General features: G+C 41.0%; 1 protein-coding gene across 5 annotated transcripts; it reads left to right on the top strand.

The window, feature by feature from the left end:
* Window positions 1–814: 814 nt before the first annotated feature.
* On the top strand, window positions 815–22,291 carry NCOA4 (nuclear receptor coactivator 4). 5 transcript variants are annotated; one of them, XM_060034640.1, is made up of 10 exons: window positions 815–946; window positions 14,868–15,022; window positions 16,729–16,869; window positions 17,058–17,146; window positions 17,457–17,565; window positions 18,117–18,206; window positions 18,743–18,889; window positions 19,975–20,988; window positions 21,385–21,525; window positions 21,873–22,291. In XM_060034640.1, exons 2-10 carry the CDS (start codon window positions 14,882–14,884, stop codon window positions 21,876–21,878), a joined length of 1,878 nt encoding a protein of 625 aa, XP_059890623.1. In that variant the 5' UTR covers window positions 815–946; window positions 14,868–14,881; the 3' UTR covers window positions 21,879–22,291. The 5 variants fall into 5 exon arrangements, with proteins under 5 accessions (XP_059890623.1, XP_059890626.1, XP_059890622.1 ...); XM_060034643.1 differs by lacking the exon at window positions 815–946 and adding an exon at window positions 8,821–8,910; XM_060034639.1 differs by lacking the exon at window positions 815–946 and adding an exon at window positions 9,511–9,564.
* Window positions 22,292–23,107: the final 816 nt, after the last annotated feature.

Consider the following 23,107-nt stretch of genomic DNA (forward strand, 5'->3'; position numbering starts at 1 on the left):
GGGGAGCAGTTAGCAGCTAGTATTGGGGACTTCTGTCAGAACTAAGAAAGATTCTTATTTTAACATCTGGTAATAAACAAACAAACAACTAAATAAAATTCCAATATGGATAATTAATGCCAAAATGTGAGGGGAGGTACAGAGTGGTGGAATGTGGAGTGCAGAAAACTGTGTGGTGTGTGATACGGTGCAAACAAGAAAATGCTTTGAAGTCAGATGGTGTAATTTGGAACCTGGGCTTTGACATTTATTTATTTATTTACTGAATTTTAAAAAATTGTGGCAAGATATACATAACATAAAATTTATCATTTTAACCATTTTTGTGTACAATTGAGCAGCATTTAGTATACTCCCATTGCTGTGCGACCATCACCACCACCCATATCCAGAACTTCGCATCATCCCAAACAGAAACTCTGTACTCATTAAACAATAACTTCCCTTCCCCAAGTCTGTGGCAACCACCATTCTATTTTCTGTCTCTATAAATATGGCTGTTGTAGGTACCTCATATATATGGAATCATACTTTGTCCTTTTGTGTGTTCTGACTTTTATTTTTGCATCTGTACGTTAAGCCTAAATAATATCTGCCTTGTTAGGACATCTGGTGTGAGAGAATCACTTAGGATAGTCCTCGTTACAGAGCCTGCCTTCGACAAATGTTTCTTTCATTTAATCTTATTTATTCCTAAACGGCGAAAGGACCCTGATCTATGGCCCAGGAAAACTTGTGCGCCGGCGCTCTCGCCCTCTGGAGGGTAGTCAAGGACCTTGGGCCGACTCGACTTGAGATCTCGCGAGACTGTCAAACATTTGGTAAGAGGCGTGGGAGGAAGGTTGTGTTCTCGCGAGAAGTCTGCCTTTAGGCCCTTGGCTTGTGTCGGGCAGTGCCTCTGTCCGCTAAGGTCTCCTCAGAACGCCCGGAGCTGCACTCGGAGGTGGTAAGTACCGGAGGGGCTAGCGGGGCGGGCGTGCCTCCTCCCTATCTCAACGCCGCGGGTCGGTCTGGGGCGCCATGGCCGCGTACCGGACCGGCCCGGGCCTGTCTGGGGCTGCCTTTCGAGGCCGGCCTCTCCCTCGACCCACTTGCCTCGAGGGCGGCCTTCTCCTGCCTGCCCGCCGGCCTGGGCCTGCCTTCCTCTCTCTGGCCCTCGACTCTCGGCCTGAGGGCCACCTCTTTCTCCCCGCCCGGCCTGTTCTCCCTTCGTCCTTAGACACTCTGGCTTGGGGACCACCAACGGCTGTCTGCCCGCCCGCCCCCCGGCCCCGGCTGTGAAAGCTCCAAGTTTTTGCTCCCTTTCGCCGGGGTCACTTGGAGCAAGGAGGGGCCTGTTTTCCCGACCGGACCCAGAGTATATACATTCCTAGCCTGTTGGGTGGAAACGCGAAGAAGATAACGTTTTTCTCGGCCCTCTACCTGCCAACACAGCGTCACTTACCGTAAAGTGCTTGTAGTTCTCCTAACAGTCCCGAGAGGTAGTTCCATTATCTCCTTTTTACAGATGAGAAAAGCGAGGCTTGCTAGTTCATTGACTCATTCCACCAACAATTATTTAATTCAGTGCCTATATGTTAAGGGTGTTGAGGATATAGCGATGAAAGAAAATGGGCACAGCCCTTATTTTCGTGGAACTGAATTCTTGTGGCAGGAACAACAATGATCATATAGTCTTAAGTGTCACATGATGTAACAGGGGTGATGCGATCAAGAATGGCAGAAGGCGGAGTGCTAGTGTCTGTTTGACCCCAAAGGCAGAGCTTTTTTCACCGTACCATTTTGTGTTGTTTTCTAATCAGGGTAAGGTTCACCATAGCATAACTGTTTGAACCACCTACTTGGTAATATGGAAATATGGTTGTAGGGACTATTGAGTTACTTCCTGGGTGAGAACGGGGCAGGTGATCATAGCTGGCTCATTTCTGCACAGGGTACTAATGTGACATTTCTGAACTTTAAATAACCTCAGAGCCTTTGAGGAAGACGCACCCAAATGCTGCAGTGGAGATGGGGGGTGTGGTGCATGTACCTTTGAGGCAAGTCACTTGGTTTGCATTTTGACAGTTTGCTAGCTTGCAGATTTGTTAAGTAAGTGAGATGGTATATGTAAAGTCTAGCACGGTAACATTTCTTACATTTTAATATTCTTTCCTCCTTTTCTATTGTCCTTGGGTCCCCAGGGAAAACCTAGTGGTCTAAGGTTTTATGATAACTGTATTTTGTGTTTAAATAAACTTCTACAATTATATTATTACTTTTGGGAAAAGAGGTATTTCAAAAGTGGAGAAGCCTGGTGAGCTATGCAGGGAAAGTAAGATGTGATTCTCAAAGAGGGAGGAGGTATCTTATTTTAGAATTACATAGGTTTCCCCACCCCACCCACATTTTATTAAGATTCAGTCGGTTTAGCTGTGCCAGAATCTCAGTAGCCTGTGTAGGGGCTTCATAAAACTGCACAGGCGATTCTGATACATATCCCTCCCCCACTAGCTTCCTGGCTAGTTTCCCTCCCAGAGTAAGTGTTGGCACACTGGAAGGCATTCAGAGCAGTGGTTGCTGCTGGTGGACTTCTAAATCGCAGTCTATTTCAAAGTTTTCTTATTTTCTTAGTTTTCGGTGACTCAATGGCACAAATTTTCCTCTAGATGGCAAGTTTACCATTGTGTCCTTGGGGACTATCACAGTATGTGTCAGCTTAGACACTCAATAAATATTTGTTGAATGAATAAAAAGAGATAATAAAATCTTGACACCTAAATGATCCCTTCAACGTACATTGTGTGGTTGGAGACCTTAGACTCATCTGGCATTAAATCTTGGTTCTTTTACTTGGAATTCTGTGACTGTAGGTAATATATCTAACCTTGTCAAGCTTTAGTTTCTCTGTTTTTAAAATTGTGTTGATACATCACTAATCATTAGAGAAATGCAAGTCAAAACCACAATGAGGTATTACCTCCCACCAGTCAGAATGGCCATCATCAAGAAATATACAAACAATAAATGCTGGAGAGGGTGTGGAGGAAAGAGAACCCTCTTTCACTATTGGTGGGAATGTAAATTGATACAGCCACTATGGAGAACAGTATGGAGGTTCCTTAAAAAACTAAAAATAGAACTACCATATGACCCAGCAATCCCACTACTGGACGTATACCATGAGAAAACCATAGTTCAAAAAGGGACATGTACCACAATGTTCATTGCAGCACTGTTTACAATAGCCAGGACATGGGAGCAACCTAAGTGTCCATTGACAGATGAATGGATAAAGAAGATGTGGCACATATATACAATGGAATATTACTCAACCATAAAAAGAAACGATATTGAGTTATTTGTAATGAGTTGGATGGACCTAGAGTCTGTCATACAGAGTGAGTAAGTCAGAAAGAGAAAAATACAGTATGCTAACACATATATGGAATCTAAAAAAAAAAAAGTTCTGATGAACCTAGGGGCAAGAAGACGGGAATAGAGATGCAGACGTAGGGTATGGACTTGAGAACACGGAGAGGGGGAAGGGTAAGTTGGGATGAAGTGAGAGAGTAGCATTGACATATATACACTACCAAATGTAAAAATAGATAGCTAGTGGGAAGCAGCTGCATAGCACAGGGAGATCAGCTCGGTGCTTTGTGACCACCTAGAGGGGTGGGATAGGGAGGGTGGGAGGGAGGCGCAAGAGGGAGGGGATATGGGGATATATGTATACAGATAGCTGATTCACTTTGTTATACAGCAGAAATTAACATTGTAAAGCAATTATACTCCAATAAAGATGTTAAAATAAATAAATAAATTGTGTTGATAGTGCATATGTACCTTAAAGTTTTGTGAGAACTAAATGAGATAATGTGTAAAAGTAAAAGTCTTGGCACATAGATATATTAAATACTTACCGAAGCCATTCTTTTTTTTTTTTATATATATTTATTTATTTTTGGCTACGTTGGGTCTTTAGTTGCTGTACGTAGGCCTTCTCTAGTTGCGGCGAGCTGGGGCTACTCTTTTGTTGCTGTGCCCATGCTTCTCATTGCAGTGGCTTCTGTTGTCGTGGAGCACAGGCTCTAGGTGCGTGGGCTTCAGTTGTTGTGGCACAGGGCTCAGTAGTTGTGACTCACGGGCTCTAGAGCGCAGGCTCAGTAGTTGTGGTGCACGGGCTTAGTTGCTCTGCGGCATGTGGGATCTTCCCGGACCAGGGCTCGGACCCATGTCCCCTGCATTGGCAGGCGGATTCTTAACCACTGCGCCACCAGGGAAGTCCCTGGATCCATTCTTCCAATGAATATTTATTGAACATCTACTGTATAACAGTGAACAAAAAGACAAAGTCCCTACCTGTGTGGAACGTATATCTTCTAGTGTGTTTTCTGAAGTGGGATCAGAAAATAAATGGTTTCTACGTGTCAGATACTGATAAATACTATGGAGATAATTTAAAAATAAAATATATTAAGGGGAAGTGTGTGGAAGGAAGACTTATTTTACATAGGGTAGTGAGGAAGATGACACTAAGGAAGAGGAGTGGGCACGATATCTGGAGGATAAATGCAAGGGCCCTGAGGCATGCTGGAGGAGCAGCTCCAGCCTCAGAGAATGAAGACCATTCACTATGCAGGATACACAGTGCAATGTGCTGCTGGATCAGAGAGCACCTTCTGAGTGTTACTGAAATCAGTAAATTCGGTGTCTCTGTATACTTACTAGTTAGGTTGCAAGTCCAAAGTGATTATGATAAGGGACCAACCAATATGTATATACTAGATTAAGTTCAGTTTCATGAAGGAACTATACATTTCCATGGCAGTTTTATTATTCTTCCTGCTGCTTTTTGGCCGTCTTAAAATTTTGCTCCGGGTTTTCACTTTGGCTCTGTTTCCTATACATGTATGTCTAAATACATTGTTGCGACATACAAGATGTAAACAATGCAGGTGGCCTAGGCTGATAAGGAGGCCAAGTTGACCACTTTTGCTCTGGTGAATTGTTTTAATAGTGTTTCTATCTATGCTTGTCAGTTAGAGGAGCTGCCATATAGTCTTTCTGAGCTTGTCTTCTTTGCTTGTTAAATCATAACATTACAGTCATAATTTGTAAACTTCCCACCTAGCCTGCCATACCTCAAATCCTAGCAAGTCATCCTTACTCTGAATTAAATAGATTCACTGGCAAGTGAACAAAAAGTTATCTTGAGAGTGCTTTTTTTCTTTACTACTGACATGAATGCTCATTCCAACTCTCTTAGCCATTCTTATCCCAGCTCGTCATCCCTGATTTTGCTTGGCTCAATTATGCAGTGGAATCAAGATGTTCTTTTTGAGGTAAGGAGTATGTTTGGGTGTTAAGTATTCCTCTTATCTAGCATTGCCTTGAGTCCTTTACAAATGTAACAATTTGGTTCAGTGAAGGAGTGAGTAACTGGCAACATAGGTTAAAAGGTTTTTGCTTGTCAGTTGCTCATAGACAAGAAGTTAGGTCTTTTAATACTTGGACAACTACAGATTTCATAAGAACATGATCTCAGGTATATTTTGAGTTTTATTTTGGCATATTTTCTAGTCCCCCAGGCTTTAGAGGAGGGAAAATATTTTATAACTTGCTTATTTCTGTGGGGAAAACTGCAAGGTGTTTACCATATAAAATCAGGGATAAAATGATATTATTACTGTGATGGTAGATAAATAACATGGTTTCCTAACCTTGGCTATATTATGGCGGGAAGTTTCAAGTTGAAGATAGGGCACAGCCGTACTTCTGAAAGCTTACCAAACTTCTGTGATGTCAGCTGGAATTTCTGTGGTACTGCAAAATCAGAGAAAAAAATCCAGAGTTGGCTGTAAATACAGTTAATGTTTCCCCTTTAACTCACAAATCAGCTGGTGCTTGTGAATCTGTATAGCTGGGCTTTGATGGGCTTGGCATCAGGAAAGACACATTATATCAGTGCCTATCCTGGAATCATAGTTTCAGTAGCAATATCCTTGCTAGTTTTGTCTTGTTTGAAAGAGAACAAAAAGTAATAGTTATGGTAGAAACATTTCCACTTCTGAAAAACCCTCCTGAATTAATGCAGGCCTTAGTGGGACATCAAGTTGATTACTTATGTTTGAAGCAGAATTCTACCATAGTTATTGTGGCTGGTCTGAAATTGAGCATTCATTTAACATTTATTCATTCATCCATTTATCAAACATGTATTAAGCCTCTGTTGAGTTGAGGGCTACAGCACTGCACAACTCCAGGGACACCATTCTCTTTATTTCAATTCAATAGAGCACATAGAATGTAAAGGGGGGTTGGTAATGCCATGATACCGATAGCAGGCAGTCTGTTCAGCACTAGGGTGTACAAAGCCAAATAATATGTGGTCCCTTCTCTTGGGGACCTCTCAGGCTAAGGAGGCAGACATGTAACAGTAAGGATAACATGTGTTATAGGTGTCATGCTGGAAACTTATACAGATTACAGTGAGCCCAGAGGAGGCAGCAGTTAACTCACTAGGTCAAAACTATTGAGGAATGGGATGCTTGGTCAGGAAAGGCTTAATAGTGTTGGTGACTTAAGCATAGTCAGAAAAGCAGACAGTTGGGGAGAAGGGGAGGAACTGGCTTTGCTGGCAGAGAGAGCTGGGAGAGCCAAGCTGTACAAGGCAAACCAGCCTGGTCTATGCATGGAACTGCCGTCTGGAAGATCATGGTGTGGGCGCTGCTCTGGGGAGACAGCAGGAGAGTCAAGCTGAAGCCAAAAGACAGAGAACTTTATTTATTAAAGAAATTTGGACTTTATCCTGTAGGCAGGGGGGAACCATTGGAGAGTTATAGTTTATGCTCTCTTTAGATGAGATGATCTACTAATCTACCGGGAAATAGATGATTCTCTTGTTGTGAGACACCGTAGAAATCTTGAAACATAAGAGAGGTAAAATGCCTTATGACTTTTTTCCCTTTAGAACTTAAACATTTCATAAATATGCCAGGGCAAATAACAAAGCTTAAGGGAGTAAAGAGGTGCCTGCAAAGTCTGAATGCAGAATTCTTGTAGATGTTTATGGTTTTTTTCTCTCCCCAGTGTTTTTATATTTATATACTCTTTAGTAAATCACATCATTATAGTAACTAAAGCTGTCATAAACAGAATAACACTGACTATCAGTAACTGTGTAAGTTCAAGTGAAGAAGAGCTGCAGCATTTAGTGTGCTGAGGCATTGGCCAGGATCCTTTAGAGAGGGCATAGAAACCACTGGTTATGTAGGTGATGGTCCACAAAGTTCCTACTGTATTTATTTACATTGTAACTATTTTGTAGTGGCATATAAAAGAGAGGTGAAAGTTCTTGACAGTCATTTTTACAGACTGAGAATTCCTTTTTTCTAGCCATTGACTTAAAGTATAAATACAAAGGGCTATCAAATTTTAACTTAACATCATTCAGAGGTATGTATCTTTTTTGTATCTTCACAAAATATGTTCTCCAATGAAGAAATTTTGAATTCAGAGATAAGTTGCTTTCTCATTATTTTTGGTAGTGAATGTCTGAAGTGGGATCCCAGAAACTGTGCAACACAGATAAAGCAGGCACTTCCATAAACTCTGTTCATCTGAAATCTGACGGATGCTTAATTGAGGGTGATAGTCTTCAGTGTCCACTGGCCTTTGCTTTTTGTCAAGTGGTTTTGCTTTACTCTGTTTATGAAGATAGCTTCATATGCATAGATGAGAGTAAGTATTTTACATTAAAAAAATTGAAGGGAATGACAAGGCTGTATAGAATTCTATCTCTGGCCTGATGGGATATGCAGACTTTGAGGATTATTTTCAGAGAAAAGGGCATCAAAGTAGAGTACCATGAGCGTGATAATCATCAGACAGGAAGTACTTACTATGCGTAAGATACTGTCTTAAACATTTTTTTGTATATTCATATAATTCTCATTGAGTTGGGCCCATTATTATTGTCCTCATTTTACAGATGGGGAAACTGAGGCACAGATTGGTTAAGTGACTTGCCTAAGGTTACACCGCATCTAAGTGGCAGAGCCAGGTTTTGTGTGGCAACGGTCTAGCTCCAGAGTTCATCCTCTTAACTACTCTGTACTACTGTCCTGGTGGAGCTTTCATTTCACTATTGTATTCCCAGCACCTAGAATAGAGCTTGGCATCTGGTTGGTGCTCAGCTTGTTGAATGAGAAGCATCCATGAGTGTTAAATGCAGCACTGGATTGAGGTCGTGTGGACTGTGTTTGAGAGAGACAGAGGGACGCTGGGGTATAGGTAGAGGTATGTCACAGAAGTGAGATGTCAGAGCCTGAAACAAAAGCCGGGCCTTGAACCTGTTAGGCTGACAGTGGTAATCTCAGGGAGTCAGGAGCTACTGGCCAGGAACATTCCAGTAATAACTCCGGAAGCCTTCTGACTGGCCCACGTTTGTTATTTCTTTGTAGTGATTAGCAGCAAAATCCTTAAATCAAAGACGTCTTGACGATTTGGGGCGCGGATCGGGGTGGACACAGGCTAAGCGCTGGAGCAGGTGGGCCGAGGAGAGGCTGGAGAGGAGCCCCTGGCATCCCTCGGGGCTCTGCGAGCTGGCTTTCGCCCTGAGCGGTCGGGCGGGGATGGTGGCGTCCAGCCGGGAGCCCAAGCGGCTTGGAGCCACGCCGGAGCCTTGCGGGAGGCTGCGGGGGGTCCCCGGGCAGCTATAGGGTCTGGCGAGCCGCCCGAGTGGGCGGAGCCTCCGGCCCCACCCCGGCGCCGACGTGCGCGCTCCCGCCCGCCCGTGGGGAGCTGCCAGGCGCGCGGGGGGGGCGCGACCTGAGGGTTGAAGGAAACTTTGTCACCCTGGTCGCGAATAAAGCAGCGTTCTGCTTGCTGGGCAGCTCACAGGGCGGGGACCTGGCCTGCAAGGAGGTACGTCTGGCAGTGCAGGGCCGCAGCGGGAGCCCTCGGGGTGGGTTCCCCATGCCGGGCTGGGAACGGGCCCTGCGGCCGGGGCTGTGCGCATGCGTACTGAGCAGTACTCGTGCCCGCTCTTAAGCGGAGAGTGAACGCGCGGCTGCGGCTTCCAGGGAGGACGGGACCCCAGGCTTCTTAGGGCGACAGTGCTCCTAGAAAGTGTTGGGAAACCTGGAAAGTCGCATGAGTCAATGTTGCTTTTGAACTAGAAACGCTTAAATTGGCATTAGATGGTAATGACCAATATTGTGGTCAGTTTTCAGTTACTGCTTCGGAAAGTTGAAGTGCTGGAATTGATTGCTCATAGTTACATGTATAAAGGTAGATCTGAGCGCAGTAAGGTCTGAAGTGTTAAACGATCTTAAAATGTGCTATCGTGAATTTATTACCTTATTTTGTTTGTTTCTTCAGGAATTAATCTTTATTTACATGGTTTTTAAAAAAATTACGAAGAATCAGATCTTGAATTTCAGAAATTATTAAAGAATTAAAGGGTTAGGATAAGATACGTATAGATAACCTTTGAGTTAATGAATTGTGACATAAAAAAACCTTTTGTTTTTTAAAACTGACAGTAAGAAGAAAGAACATGTTAAGAAATGTCTCAAGGTAAAATTGCATGCGGACTATTACTATAATTTTTTTCCTGAAAATTTGTACAGATGTTCTGATATATATTGTCTTATCAAAGATAACCAAATGGGCAGTTAGTGTTTCGAATTTAGTAATTCATAGAACATAGTAAGTGTCTTATGGGTCTGTTTTTTAAGGGCTTGGTCTTTTCGCAGTGATTTAGATGCTAGGAAAATAAGTGAAAAGTGGACACCTTTTTTGGAGAGGAGGGCCATTTGGGAAGGGGGGACAAGCAGTGAGACCTGGAAGGTGCAGTTAGAAATGATATAAGCATTCAGACAGAGGAATGGAATGCGGAATGGTTGTGATAAGATGTGAGATCAGAACCCAGGGCTGTTGCTCCTGTCCTTCATCTTGGAAGTGTTTTGATTATTCTGAGTCTATCATGATGTGCTGTTTATTTTTGTTAGCATTATCTAAGGAAGACGGTTCTGAAAAATTGTTATAATTTATTGAGGACTATGAGAATTGGCTGAGATTCTTTTTTTTTTTTTTTTTTTTTTTCTTTTGCGGTACACGGGCCTCTCACTGTTGCGGCCTCTCCCGTTGCGGAGCACAGGCTCCGGACGCGCAGGATCAGCGGCCCTGGCTCACGGGCCCAGCCGCTCCGCGGCATGTGGGATCTTCCCGGACCGGGGCACGAACCCGTGTCCCCTGCATCAGCAGAAGGATTCTCAACCACTGCGCCACCAGGGAAGCCCTGGACTGAGATTCTTAACGGAAGGTGTTCTATTAGTAACCCATTGGAATGTTAATTTTAATCTTTAGTGTTGGCAAATAAAAAGAATTTATGGGTGATAATACACTAAAGGAAGAACAAGCTGGTAAGAAGGAGAGAATCCAGGACTAGACCCTAGGAATGCTAGTTCTAAACCCAAATCTGCGTGTAATGGCTGTGGATGGGTCATTTAAACTCTCTGGGGCTTTGTGGCTTCATCTGTTTAATGAGAGTAGTCTACTAAAGAGATGGCTAAGGTTTTCCAACTTTAAATTGTGGTTTGTGTCGGTCACAAGAGGGTTATGTTTCTTTGGAAATTTTATGGTTAAACCATATGATAGGGACTTAGCTTCATTTGTGGTTTAGTTGCTCAGTTCTGGTTCCATGATCTTTGGATTTCATAACTAGATTTGTGCAAAGCATTATGCAAGTATGGCATATATAGTTTGTGGAACTCTTCTTTGAGGAAAGCTCCAGGTTTTCCTGGAGCCTTATTCATTTGTTTGAGGGATGTGTGTGTTTCCCCCTCTATCTCTCTCCTCCTCCAAAACCTAGAACAGGAACCCTAGAGGCAGGGAAGTTTTAGAAAGCACTTAAACTTTTAACTTGTCTCAAAAAAAAAAAAATACACATTTAAGGCAATCCTCTGTTGAAGGTGGTAGGGCAGTAGTTTGTATTATAAAGGTGAAGAGAAAACGACATTTTTAGTAGTCTTTCATTGATCTGAATTTTAGAATTAGAGCTGATTTGGTCTAATCTTTTTACAGGTAAGAAAACAGGCAAAAGTGTGTGTACACTTGGTATATATTAGAGAGTTTAGACTACTGAGCTTTTGCCATAAAAACAACTTGCCTTTTGCTGGGTTTTATAGTGAGAGAGTATATGGGGAGCTATATTTATTAAATAGGTACCACATCCTCACCCCTAAGTCTATGAGGTAAGTATCGTTATCCTCACTTATTTAATTAAGACATTAGGTTCAAAAAGGGCAAATGGTCCAAGGTCATAGCATTGATTAATGGCTAAATGATTCTAAATCAGGGCCTCCTCACTTCAAAGCCTTTTCTAGCTTCAGTGCTGCTTTCTACATAGTCCATAGGTGGAGATTCTTAAGGTCCCCATAATTCAGCTAACCAAAAACAACCAAAGCGTTAAAAAGTGCAGTGTGCAGGGCCTGGGTTAAGTGCCTAAAGGCAGATACTGTCTCACTTTAACTTCATTGCAGCACTTCGTAGCTACTGTCATTGTCCACATTTTTCTAGAGGGAACTGAGGTCCAGAGAAGTTAAGTAACTCGCTCATGGGTCTGAAGGTTGCAGATGGAGCTGGAATTCTGGTTTGTCAGGCCTCAGAGTAATCTCTTAAACATCATGCTTGCTACATTGACTCTCTAACCTGAAAGGAATGGTGAATTTTTGAAATTGACCATATGAGCTAGATAACTCATAAACGTCTCTTTGGATGTGACATTTCATAAAGCTAGCTCAGGCTTCACCTTATTGTGGTTTGAATTCACCCATGTGGTGGAGTTCTTGATTTCAGCTCTGAGGGCTCTCTCCTCACTGCAGTACAAGAAGGCAAACCTTTGCACAGCTTCTTTCTTGGGATTTCAACTATGGAAGCTGACTGCCCCTTGACTGCTCCACAGGGAGGAGGAGGGTCAGAGCCAAGGGCAGCAAAGGGACAGACATCCCTGGGGCTGGCCGTAAAGGAATGAAACAGGTTTTCTTAATGGCTTTAAAGACCCCTACTCTAACAAGGTTACTGTTTTGAAGGATAACACTCATTTTAATTTGAAAACAAGGGATAAATATGTGGGGAAAATCAGTTTTGTAACTTTTAAATCTCATCCTATTTTCTATCCATAGCTGATAAGGGGAAAATCCAATTTGTGTACTTTTGCCATATTCTGTTCTTGTTAGGCAGTTGTATAGTATTTGTGATGGACTTGAGAAGACTTCTCTAAGTCAGCACTGTATGCATTTGAATTTGTTTCCCACGTGATCTAGAGTTCTGGGGTATTTGACATTGTGAAGCAACATTTTGACTTAATGTTACTGTTTAAATTTTACTGTGCCAGGCATTGTGGCATTGCACACACATGGTGAGGACCTAAGAATGAGAAATTTGGCACAGGTGAAAGTTGGTTATACATTTGAAAGACACCTAAACATGCTTTGCATATAAGTAACTTAAGTGAAAAGTGAAGCAACTTGTGGTAATGAGGTGACATTCCACTTTCTGAATATGAGCCAGCATTTCACTCGTTATGCAGGTATTGTTCAAAGTTCCTACAGTGTGCACTAAGTGCACACTAATGGTGTGCTTAAAACAGGGCAGCTTACAGTGTGAGAAAGAAGGTAGCAAAGTAGCTGCAGCTGGTGTTTCAAGGGTTGGAAAAAAAATCTCCAAGGGGATTCCTGTCGAATCCAGTTAATGAAGCCCTTCCATTTTAGAGATCATTATGGGGAAACAGACTGTGGCAACAAAATAGCAGGGGGAAGTTAGAAAATTTCCTGAATCTTTCAGGAACTCTAGTTCCTGAATGTGAATTTTCTGCTGAGATGGTCAAAAGAAAGCCTACTGGGCTTTTTCCTCCCGCTGTCTTATTTCTGGGGGTGGGGAATCACAGTGTTCAGCCCGTTTCAGCTTCTAGCTAGCCACCTGGCCCTAAACCTCGGCTTAAAGATGCAGTGTAGGCCAGAGTTCCCTGTGTCTCGGATGAGCAGTCAGCCATTTGCACTGTGTAGACTGCTGTTCAGCCGAAAGCTGGCTTCTCTGAGAAGGTCGTTTCCTTCAGGACTGTTAGGAAGTTCTTTTATATGTTGCCTCAGATATCTTCTGTTAATCCTCCTCTACTCCTTTGGGTCATTCTGAACAGGTCTAATTCTATTTGACAGGTCTCCAAGTATTCCAGAATAGTAAATTTGTCCTCCCAGAGACTCCTCTTATCTAAACAGCCTCCCTTCCTGGAGAAAGTTTTCATGGTTTTGAGGCCCCTTTCTTTTTTCTTCTAAATGCCTCTTTCTGAAGTTTGCTATTCAGAAAGAAATTTCAAAATTAGTCTAATAAACATGGAACTGATTAGTGGCAAATGCTATACTTCTGGTAAATGTAGTCAAATAGCATGTAAGTAATTTTCCTCTGAGATCCAGCACACTGCTAACTCATATAGAGCTTGCTTTCAATTAAAAACCTCCATCCTTTTACATTTATTCTCTTCCACTTTGTCCTCCCCCGTTCAAGTAAAAAAAAAAAAAAATCTACATTTTTGTTTTATAAGATTTAACAGCTATGTAGAGATTGTTTGGAATCTGTTTTGTCACAGCCCCGTGTTGTCTCCAACTTTAATGTCTGCCTTCTGTGTTTTCATCCAGGCAATTAGGGAAAACAGTTGAGTAATTGGGGAAAACAGGGGCATACCTCTAAATACTTAACAGACTGGTTTCAATTCATTATCCTTTGAGTACTTTGTAAAAAATAATTTTATGATTCAATTTAGTTGGCCTGTTTTGCCCATGTTCACTTTGTCCACAGAGATGGTATACAACCTTGTCACAAGTCTTACTATTGTCCAAATATATCGTGTCTAAAGGATTACGTTGACTGGCCAGTTCAGTAAAACTACCCAAGAAGGAAATAATTTTGGTGTCACAGGGCTTAGTGAATCCATGCTGCGCTACTGTGATCACTGCTTTCTTTTTGTAAGTATTTAGAAACCATCTCTGATTCTAGATCTATCCAGGATACACATCAGACTGTTCTTCCAGCAGTTTTTGTCAAGCTTTGCTTCATTGCTTTTCTGACAGTCTTCTGTCCCAGTCTCATATCATTATATCTTGGGTTATGTGGTATTTTTCCACTTCTGTTTCTTCTCTCCTATGCTTATTAGAAAATTCTCTTTGGTTTCCCACACCAGTTTCTCTAAGTACCTCCCTTATAGCAGAATCCCATGAAATTATTGTCAGATTTACATTCCTGAGAGTTTCCTAGCTATGAAGGCATCCCTGAGTTCTTCCTAAATATAAAAGGAGGGGGGGAATAAAAAATTTAATCCTCCCAATAAATTTAGGTTAATGTCAGATCTAAACAGTGTTCTAAACTCTGTGTATTAGGTTATTGGTTTGCACCTTCTTTCCAAAGTAATTATGGGTCCTTCTAGACCTTTTAGTCTTCAGCTCTAAATCTATAAAACGAGAACACATGCCCCTTATGACTTCAGGTATGTAAATAGAAACAATCTAGTGTTCTTTTAACTTTTTGGAGGCTATATGCCCTATCAATTCAGGCAATTTAGTGTATTTTTTCAGAAATATCTGTTCCCATGTAAAGTGTAACTAAAGTAGATGCATAGGATTTTTGGGCAGGAACACAGTAATGGTGGGCGGGGAAGAGGAGTTAATATTTATTAAGGGTATACTATGTACCAAGTCCTATGTCGGAAGTAATCTAAGTAGTTAGTAACTGGGAGCTGGTTGGAATAATCATTTGGGAGATGATTGCAAGGTGGTTTTTGGTTGTAATTATGGTGCAATTTGGATTGTTCTTTTTTTCTTTTAAAGGAACAGGGAGCAGAATGAGTACCTCACAGGACCAGAGTGGCTGCTCCAGTAATAAAGAACCCCTTTTGAGGTGTTGTGATGCACGGAGGGACTTGGAGCTGGCTATTGGTGGAGTTCTCCGGGCTGAACAGCAAATTAAAGATAACTTGCGAGAGGTGTGACGTGTGCTTTTCTCTTTCCTTGTCTGAACTCTTATTACAGGGCTGGTTAGAGCATGGCGAAGGGATTGGCTTCTCCAAACCCAAAAGTTTTACCCCATGCCTTGCATGGTCTGCCTGAAATGTTGGTGCCTTTGATCCCAAAGGGAAAATAAAGCAGATGTTAGAAGAGTTTGGAAACTCCTGCACCACCTTAGATAATTCAGTCCAGTGTGCATTTTTTTTTTTTTTTTTGCGGTACGCGGGGCTCTCACTCTTGTGGCCTCTCCCGTTGCGGAGCACAGGCTCTGGACGCGCAGGCTCAGCGGCCATGGCTCACAGGCCCAGCCGCTCCGCGGCATGTGGGATCTTCCCAGACCGGGGCACGAACCCGTGTTCCCTGCATCGGCAGGCGGACTCTCAACGACTGTGCCACCAGGGAAGCCCCAGCGTGCATTTTTGATTGCTTCCGTGTGTGGTCCCTGTGCCAAGCACTGCCATCCGCTAAAAAGTAACAAAGTGAATGAGCTCAGCTCATTGAACTGGTCAGTTGTTCTTAATGCATAAAGGATGGCACTTCAGCATGTCCCCTACCATCTGTTAATTTGGTATTGGCATGGTTTTGGTGGTGGCATGGTTCTATAAACGACTTAATTGTTAGAGCTAGCCAGAACGAAATCTGTTCCTTCTATTGGCCTAATAACGTTCTGCTGGTGAGTGGGTAGACCAAGTGTTACATGACTTTGAAATACCACTTTACTATCCAGAAAAAGGTGTTTTAAAATATAGTTTCTTGGGGCTTCCCTGGTGGCGCAGTGGTTGAGAGTCCGCCTGCCGATGCAGGGGACACGGGTTCGTGCCCCGGTCTGGGAAGATCCACATGCCGCAGAGCGGCTGGGCCGGTGAGCCATGGTCACTGGGCCTGTGCGTCCGGAGCCTGTGCTCCGCAGCGGGAGAGGCCACAACAGTGAGAGGCCTGTATACCGCAAAAAACAAAAACAAAAACAAAACAAAACAAAACAAAATATATATAGTTTCTTATGTGGATTCTCCTGGATAATTTATAGATGTTATGATTTTCTTCCTTAGAAATTTTATATTTATCCCTCTTTTGAATCATTCTTTATGCTTCCAGAGACATTTAGTTTATAATTTTACATAAACTGTCTACCCTGATGGTCTTCTGGCTGTTGACATGTAGTGACACATCTCTTTACTAAATTGGCCTACTGTAAATGTGTTGCTCATTTGTAGGGTGAGAAAAGAGGTAAGGGCTAGTTATTAATATTCTTGTCTTCTTCCACTGATGAATTTGTAAAACTATAGGTTTTCAAATTATGTGGAAAACTTAGGGGCATCAGTATCGCATGACATATCCTTGTATTTTCTCTTGACTCCTTTAGGACACCCAAAATAAACCTGATCCTCTTAGAAGAAGGAGTATTGAAGGAGGATTTTGGAGCTTAGATATGCATTATGGCTGGGATTCTTAAACTGGGTCCATGGGGCTTTGGTGGTTTCATGGATGGGATTCAGGACTCAACGCTGAAATTATAGGCAAAATTTTGAATGTATGCATTTTTCTGGGGAGACACTGCATAAATGTCATTGGATAATCAAAAGGATTTGTGACCCCCAGAAGTTTAGGGACCTCGCCATTCTGTGGGAAACACCATTCTTTGAGCTTACAGCACTAGTGAAGCTAACATATATATGTTTTCTAGGTCAAAGCCCAGATTCACAGTTGCATAAGTCGTCACCTGGAATGCCTTCGAAGCCGTGAGGTGTGGCTGTATGAACAGGTAGATCTGATCTATCAGCTTAAAGAGGAGACACTACAGCAGCAGGCCCAACAGCTGTACTGGGTAAGATGACTGCAAGGCCATGATTGGTTTGAATGTGGTTTCTGGTTTCCAGAGACTTTTTCCTGTAATGCAGCATTAATATAGATGAGATAAAAATTTAATCTCGAGTGCTATTTGCTATTTGTTAACTTGGATACACTTGGTGCTTTTAGTATCATTGTGGCTAGATGGTTTCATTTTTTTTATAGTTGCTGGGTCAGTTCAATTGTCTTATTCATCAGCTGGAGTGCACCCAGAACAAAGATCTAGCCAATCAAGTCTCTGTGTGCCTGGAGAGGTAAAGACCCTTTTTGCTTGTTTTGACTTTGGCTCTTTGACTTTGGTGTATTAAAAAAGAGTCATTTTGTAACTCATTGCATGATTTGGATTTAACTTGACGTCTCTCTTCCTTGGATAAGATCATCCTGCTTTATATATTTAATATCATACTTGGTATGATACATGGTACATGGTTAAGTCATCTATCTTTGGTTGAGTTTCTTAGAAAAGTACAGTCATTTCAAATAACTCACTATTTGGTTTCTATTTTGGATGAATTTGAAATAGATGTTTCTTTAAAATAGCCAGGTTTTATTTTTTTTCTCCAGACTGGGCAGTTTGACCCTCAAACCTGAAGATTCGACTGTCCTACTCTTTGAAGCTGATATAACTGCCCTGCGCCAGGCAATCACCACGTTTGGGTCTCTTAAGACCATTGTGAGTAGTGTTCATCTCAGAAGGTTCATAGTGAGCTTCTCAGGTCTGTGGCCTCACAGGTGGTCTTAAAAATAACACATTTTCACTGTGAATAGTGGCTTTCTTGAGAATTTGATAAGCTTCAGAAATTTCATTTTCTGATTAAATTTATAGAGCATTAGGCTGGTAGTGCTTGGAATGTGGTATTGACTCATTGATCATCTCTAGAATTCATCTTGTATCCCTTTAAATACCTTTGACTTCTTTCTTATGAAATTTATGGCTTGAATGGTCTTTAGAGTCAAATATGGTCTCATTTGGGTCTTGTTAAAAGTAGTAATACTACCAATTCTGGTGAAGGTTTCTTACATGAAGATAGTTATGTAGTACAATAGATAGGGAACTCTCAGATTTTATAACTACTTCGTAGGTCAGTGAATTTAGTATAAAGAATATTCTAGTGAAATGTAACACTTCGCTTAATACTTTTGAAATTTAGGGATTACAGTTTCACTTTTTTGGTATGAAAGCATAACATTAGTAAACATGATTAATTTGCTTTTTTCTTATAGCAAATTCCTGAGCACCTGATGGCTCATGCTAGTTCATCAAATATTGGGCCCTTCCTGGAGAAAAGAAGCTATATCGCATTGCCAGAGCAGGTAAAATGTCATTTTGTTTCTTGTAACTGAGTTATTACTTGACTTATGTTTCTTTTGGGTTTTGATTATATCACTTTTTTTTTTGGCTACGAATTATTTGTAAAAAGGCACCAGTGGTAATAAATTAGTTTATGCAATTAAATGCTTCCCTTGAGACTGAATGTCAGAAATTTAGAGGTTTTAGAGGTGTTGAGTAAGAAAGTAATTGTTATCAGTTAGTTCATAAGAATTATCAATAGCTCTCTGATTGGGTTGGTTCTCTCTTAGGGATCCTTCTCTTTATCATTCATAGAGGTGATTTACTTCTAAAGGCAATGTGAATATAGGATCCTAGAAGTTTTGAGTTGAGAAGAACCCTGGAGATCAGCTATACTCCTTGTTTTGTAATTGTGAAAATGGAGGCTTAGGGAAGTCATTTGACTTGTGCAGGGTCAGCACCAAGCCAAGATTAGAGAACTTGGGTCTCCTGCTTTTCTGGCAAACTTTCTACTGCATTTGACATTGCCTTGTTAAGCAGCAAAGTATTGTGTGATTAGCAGAAGTCAGCATCCAGCACCACAGCTGTCCCTCTCAGCGAATGGCTCCTTGGAAGCAAACCTGCCAGCAGTCGCCAAACTCCTTACATACCCAGTACCAATCTGCAGGACTGGCTCACCCAAAAGCAGACCTTGGAGAATAGTCAGGTGTGTTGCTGCCTTTATTGTTTCTGAGATAGATGAAGTAATAGATGGGGCTAGTTATTAACTGATAGTGTATGTCTTTGTTTGGTTTTTAGTTCTAGTCTGGGAAATATATATCTTTTAATAACTTTTTATTACAGTAGTGACATGTCTACACTGTAGATAAAAAGCTTAGGAAAAAAACTGTATAAAGAAATACAAGCCCATAATCCCACATGCGGAAACAACCACTGTAACATTTTTGTTTATGCATACATACACTTTTAAAGAAAAATATCATTCTGTAACTTTTGTTTTGGCTAGCAGATTTTTTTACTAATAGAGCATGAATATATTTCTCTGTCATTTAATTTCTTCCATAAAATCCTTCACACTATATAATATTTCATTGATTGGCTCTAAACTTCAGTTTTTCTGAATATAAATACATTTCCTCTGCATGTCCAGGAACTAATTATTTGCGTACATTCTTGATTCATTTTTTAGGAGTAAATTCTTAGAAATGGCATTCCTAGATTATAGTTCTGCAGTCCCTTTAAGACTTTTGCTACAGATTGCCAATTTGGCTTTCCAGGAAGTTGATAGCAGTTTATATTCCCACCAGAGTATTGAAGAGACCTGCTTCCCTGAAACTTCTCTAATAGTGGTAGTCGTTTACAAGTTTATTTCTCTGAATTTGACACGAAGTAACAGTAAAAACTTTTGTTTTGAGTTTCTTAGATTACTAAGGAGGTTGAGCATTTTTCATGTTTATTAGCCTTCTTTGATGACTTGTCTCATCATATCCATGGCTCATTTTTGTCTTCTTTATTCATAAAGTCACATTATATAGAAGTACTAGTCTCTTTTCTATAAACCACTACAAATGCTTCCTCCTATTTGTCTTATTTTAAAACTGCAGAAAATTAAGTTTTACTGTAACCATATATTTTAATATCTTAATAGAGAAATCCCATACCTTTTGGCTATGTATATACTTAAATTTAGAAACATTGGGCAGTGTGGTAAATATAAGTAGAAGTCTTATCATTGAATCCCAAAGCAGTCATAATATTCTGGCAAACTAATATTGTGTACTTCTTATGTAGACTTCTGCCAGAGCCTGCAATTTCTTCAGTAAAGTCTGGGGCAACCTAAAGGGCTTGGAAAATTGGCTCCACAAGAGTCAGCAACAAGAAGTTTCTGAAAAACCAAGTTACCAAAAGTGTAACAGCCATTCTACTACCAGTTCTTACTCCATTGAAATTGAAAAGGTTGGAGATCTAGAGCTTCTTGATCAAGATGAGATGGAGCTTTCTGATTGGCTGGTGACTCCCCAGGAATCCCATAAGCTTGAGAAGCCTGAGAATGGCAGCTGTGAAACCAGTGAGAAGTTTAAGCTCTTGTTCCAGGTGTTCCAGGAGTCCTATAGTGTGAATGATTGGCTTGTCAAGCCTGATTCTTGTACCAACTGTCAGGGTAACCAGCTCAAAGGTGTGGAGATTGAGAACCTGGGCAATCTGAAGTGCCTGAATGACCACTTGGAGGCCAAGAAACCCTTGTCCACTCCCAGCATGATTACTGAGGATTGGCTTGTCCAGAATCATCAAGACCCATATAAAGTAGAGGAGGTCTGCAAAGCCAATGAGCCCTGTACAAGCTTTGCAGAGTGTGTGTGTGATGAAAATTGTGAGAAGGAAGCTCTGTGTAAATGGCTTCTGAAGAAAGAAGGAAAGGATAAAAATGGTATGCCTGTGGAACCAAAACCTGAACCTGAGAAACATAAAGATTCCCTGAATATGTGGCTCTGTCCATCCAGAAGAGAGGCAACAGAACAAGCTAAGGCACCAAAGGCAATGGCTTCTTCTAGAATTGCTGATTCCTTCCAAGTCATAAGGAACAGTCCCTTGTCAGAGTGGCTCATTACCCCCTCATGCAAAGAAGGATGTCCCAAGGAAGTGCCTCTTAGAGAGGACAGAGCTGGCATACCAAAGCTTACAAGCCACTTGGCCACTTCCTGGTGTCCCTTTAACACAGCTGACTGGGTCTTGCCAGGAAAAAAGACAGGAAATCTTAGCCAGTTATCCTCAGGAGAAGACAAATGGCTACTTCGGAAGGCCAAGGTGAGCACAACACATTAAAATAGCACCTTTTGAAGTATATTTAATACATTTTTACTTTCTTAATCCCAAACCTTGCAAATGGGCCAGATCCTTAAATATCTTAACTATTAAATATGGCTTAAGTATTAATTTTGGTGCCATGTTAGCAACAGAATGGAGGATTTGATTATTCAAACTGAAATTTCTGTGCATTTTCTAGGCCCCAAATCCCCATCTGGCCTATTTTATTGCTACTTATGGAAAAGATTAGTAGAGAAAATAGTTGTCCCCTTTGCTCATTATTAGAATGCCCAACATTTACATCATTCTTTATAGACACTACACTATTTGAAGATGAATTGTTGGTCTCACGCCTCCCAGTTGTCATGTAGCAATCCACCTTTTGTCTTCTTGCAGGAAGTATTACTTAATTCGCCCCTACAGGAGGAACACAGCTTTCCCCCAGACCGTTACGGCCTCCCAGCAGTTTGTGATCTCTTTGCCTGTATGCAGCTTAAAGTTGATAAAGAAAAATGGTTGTATCGAACTCCTCTACAGGTGGGTACATGCCACTAGTGCAAATATTAGTTTTAGCTGCTCAAAGATATTTTGCCTTATATATGAATTCATACTTTGCCCACTGAACTGTATTCCTATTAATGGCTTCTATATTAGGTGAGGTGGGGAAAAGATCATAAAAATTTCATGTATTTCACTTGAACTTGCTCCATGAAGTAACGAGGACATACTTGAAAGTGACCTTTCAAGATGATGTAGCTGTTGGGGGAATTTTTGGAGCCTGTGTGGATTCTAGTAGCTTATTGAGAAGTGAGAGCTTCAGGGTGGGAAACTTGCTTTTTATCCTGCAGTGAAGTGACTTTTTATCTATGGGCTTTTCTTTACAGATGTGAAGGAATGGAGTACTGGAGTCAAGCAAATTTTCTGCAGATTAGCACAAATCCATGAGCTGAGTAACTGCGGCTTGCCAAATCATTGCGTTTCTGGGTCTGATGTAGTTCCTTTTCTGCCTAATTTTGAACTAGTGAAGAGAAATAATCAAATTATGAGTTACTGTGTAAAAGAAAAAGGCTGTTTGTTGATGTTGAGGTGATTCAGTTCCTTCTTACAGAAGTATTAATTCACCCCTACACTAGAAACACAGCATCATAGTGGGTAGGTCTTTTTCATAAGCCTCCACGGCTCCTTAGTTTGGGTTGTTATTAGAAGTACATTAAAGCACTGTAGTTTTAAAAATGAAATAGTTTTATAATCAAGGTGTGTTGATGTATTCTGAAACTAGTAAACTTACTTTTTTTTTTTTTTTTTAACCTAACCTTTGATTGCCTTTGGATGCTTCCCCTTCTTGTGGGTTTTCTTCCATTAACGGTGAATTCTTCTGTTTAATTAATGTACAATATTATTTCACACAAATAATTAACCTTGCCAATATAGTGGTTTTTTTCTTACCAAAACAGTATTAACAATCTTGGCAATTTTTGACATTAATTACAAAACATTTTAGCTTACATGCCAGATTATACATTATTTTTTTTTGAAACAAACTCAACTATTTCAAGTTTTATCTTTATTCCCTTCTCTAAACGTTATTATTGAAGTATCTAGACAGCTCTTTCAGAAGGGCTCCATATTGCTTGAAGACTATATTCAGGGTAATCCTAGCCTCTTTCAAAGTATTCTGAAGAACTACAGGCAGAAGAGCCCCAGTGCTGACTAATCAAAAAGCAAAAGGCAAGACATGCTGGAAATGTAGTACTTGAACTATTCACTATCCTAAGTGTTACTGGTGCATCCTGTGTAAATGTAAGCTGAACTGGACACCTGGTGCTTTTAACTAGGCATAAATTAAATGTCCTCTCACTGCAAGCATAGCATACCTATAGCTTATAATGCAGTGACATTTTAGTGAATAGGCCGTTTTGAACACTGTGCCTTGGGGTGTTTATTGAAGCTTTATGAAAAGTATTGATGTTTCCTTAGCATCCCTAAAGTTATGTCCATGCTTTAAAAAGTTTCTCTGTAGGAGAGAAATGGTATTTATACCATGTTTTAAAATTCTGTAAGATGAGACATCTTAGCTGCTTTCCAGGCTTTTACACTATTAAGCCACTCAACTTGCCTA

Source organism: Delphinus delphis, chromosome 16 (assembly GCF_949987515.2).
Source record: "Delphinus delphis chromosome 16, mDelDel1.2, whole genome shotgun sequence".
Lineage (NCBI taxonomy): Eukaryota > Metazoa > Chordata > Mammalia > Artiodactyla > Delphinidae > Delphinus > Delphinus delphis.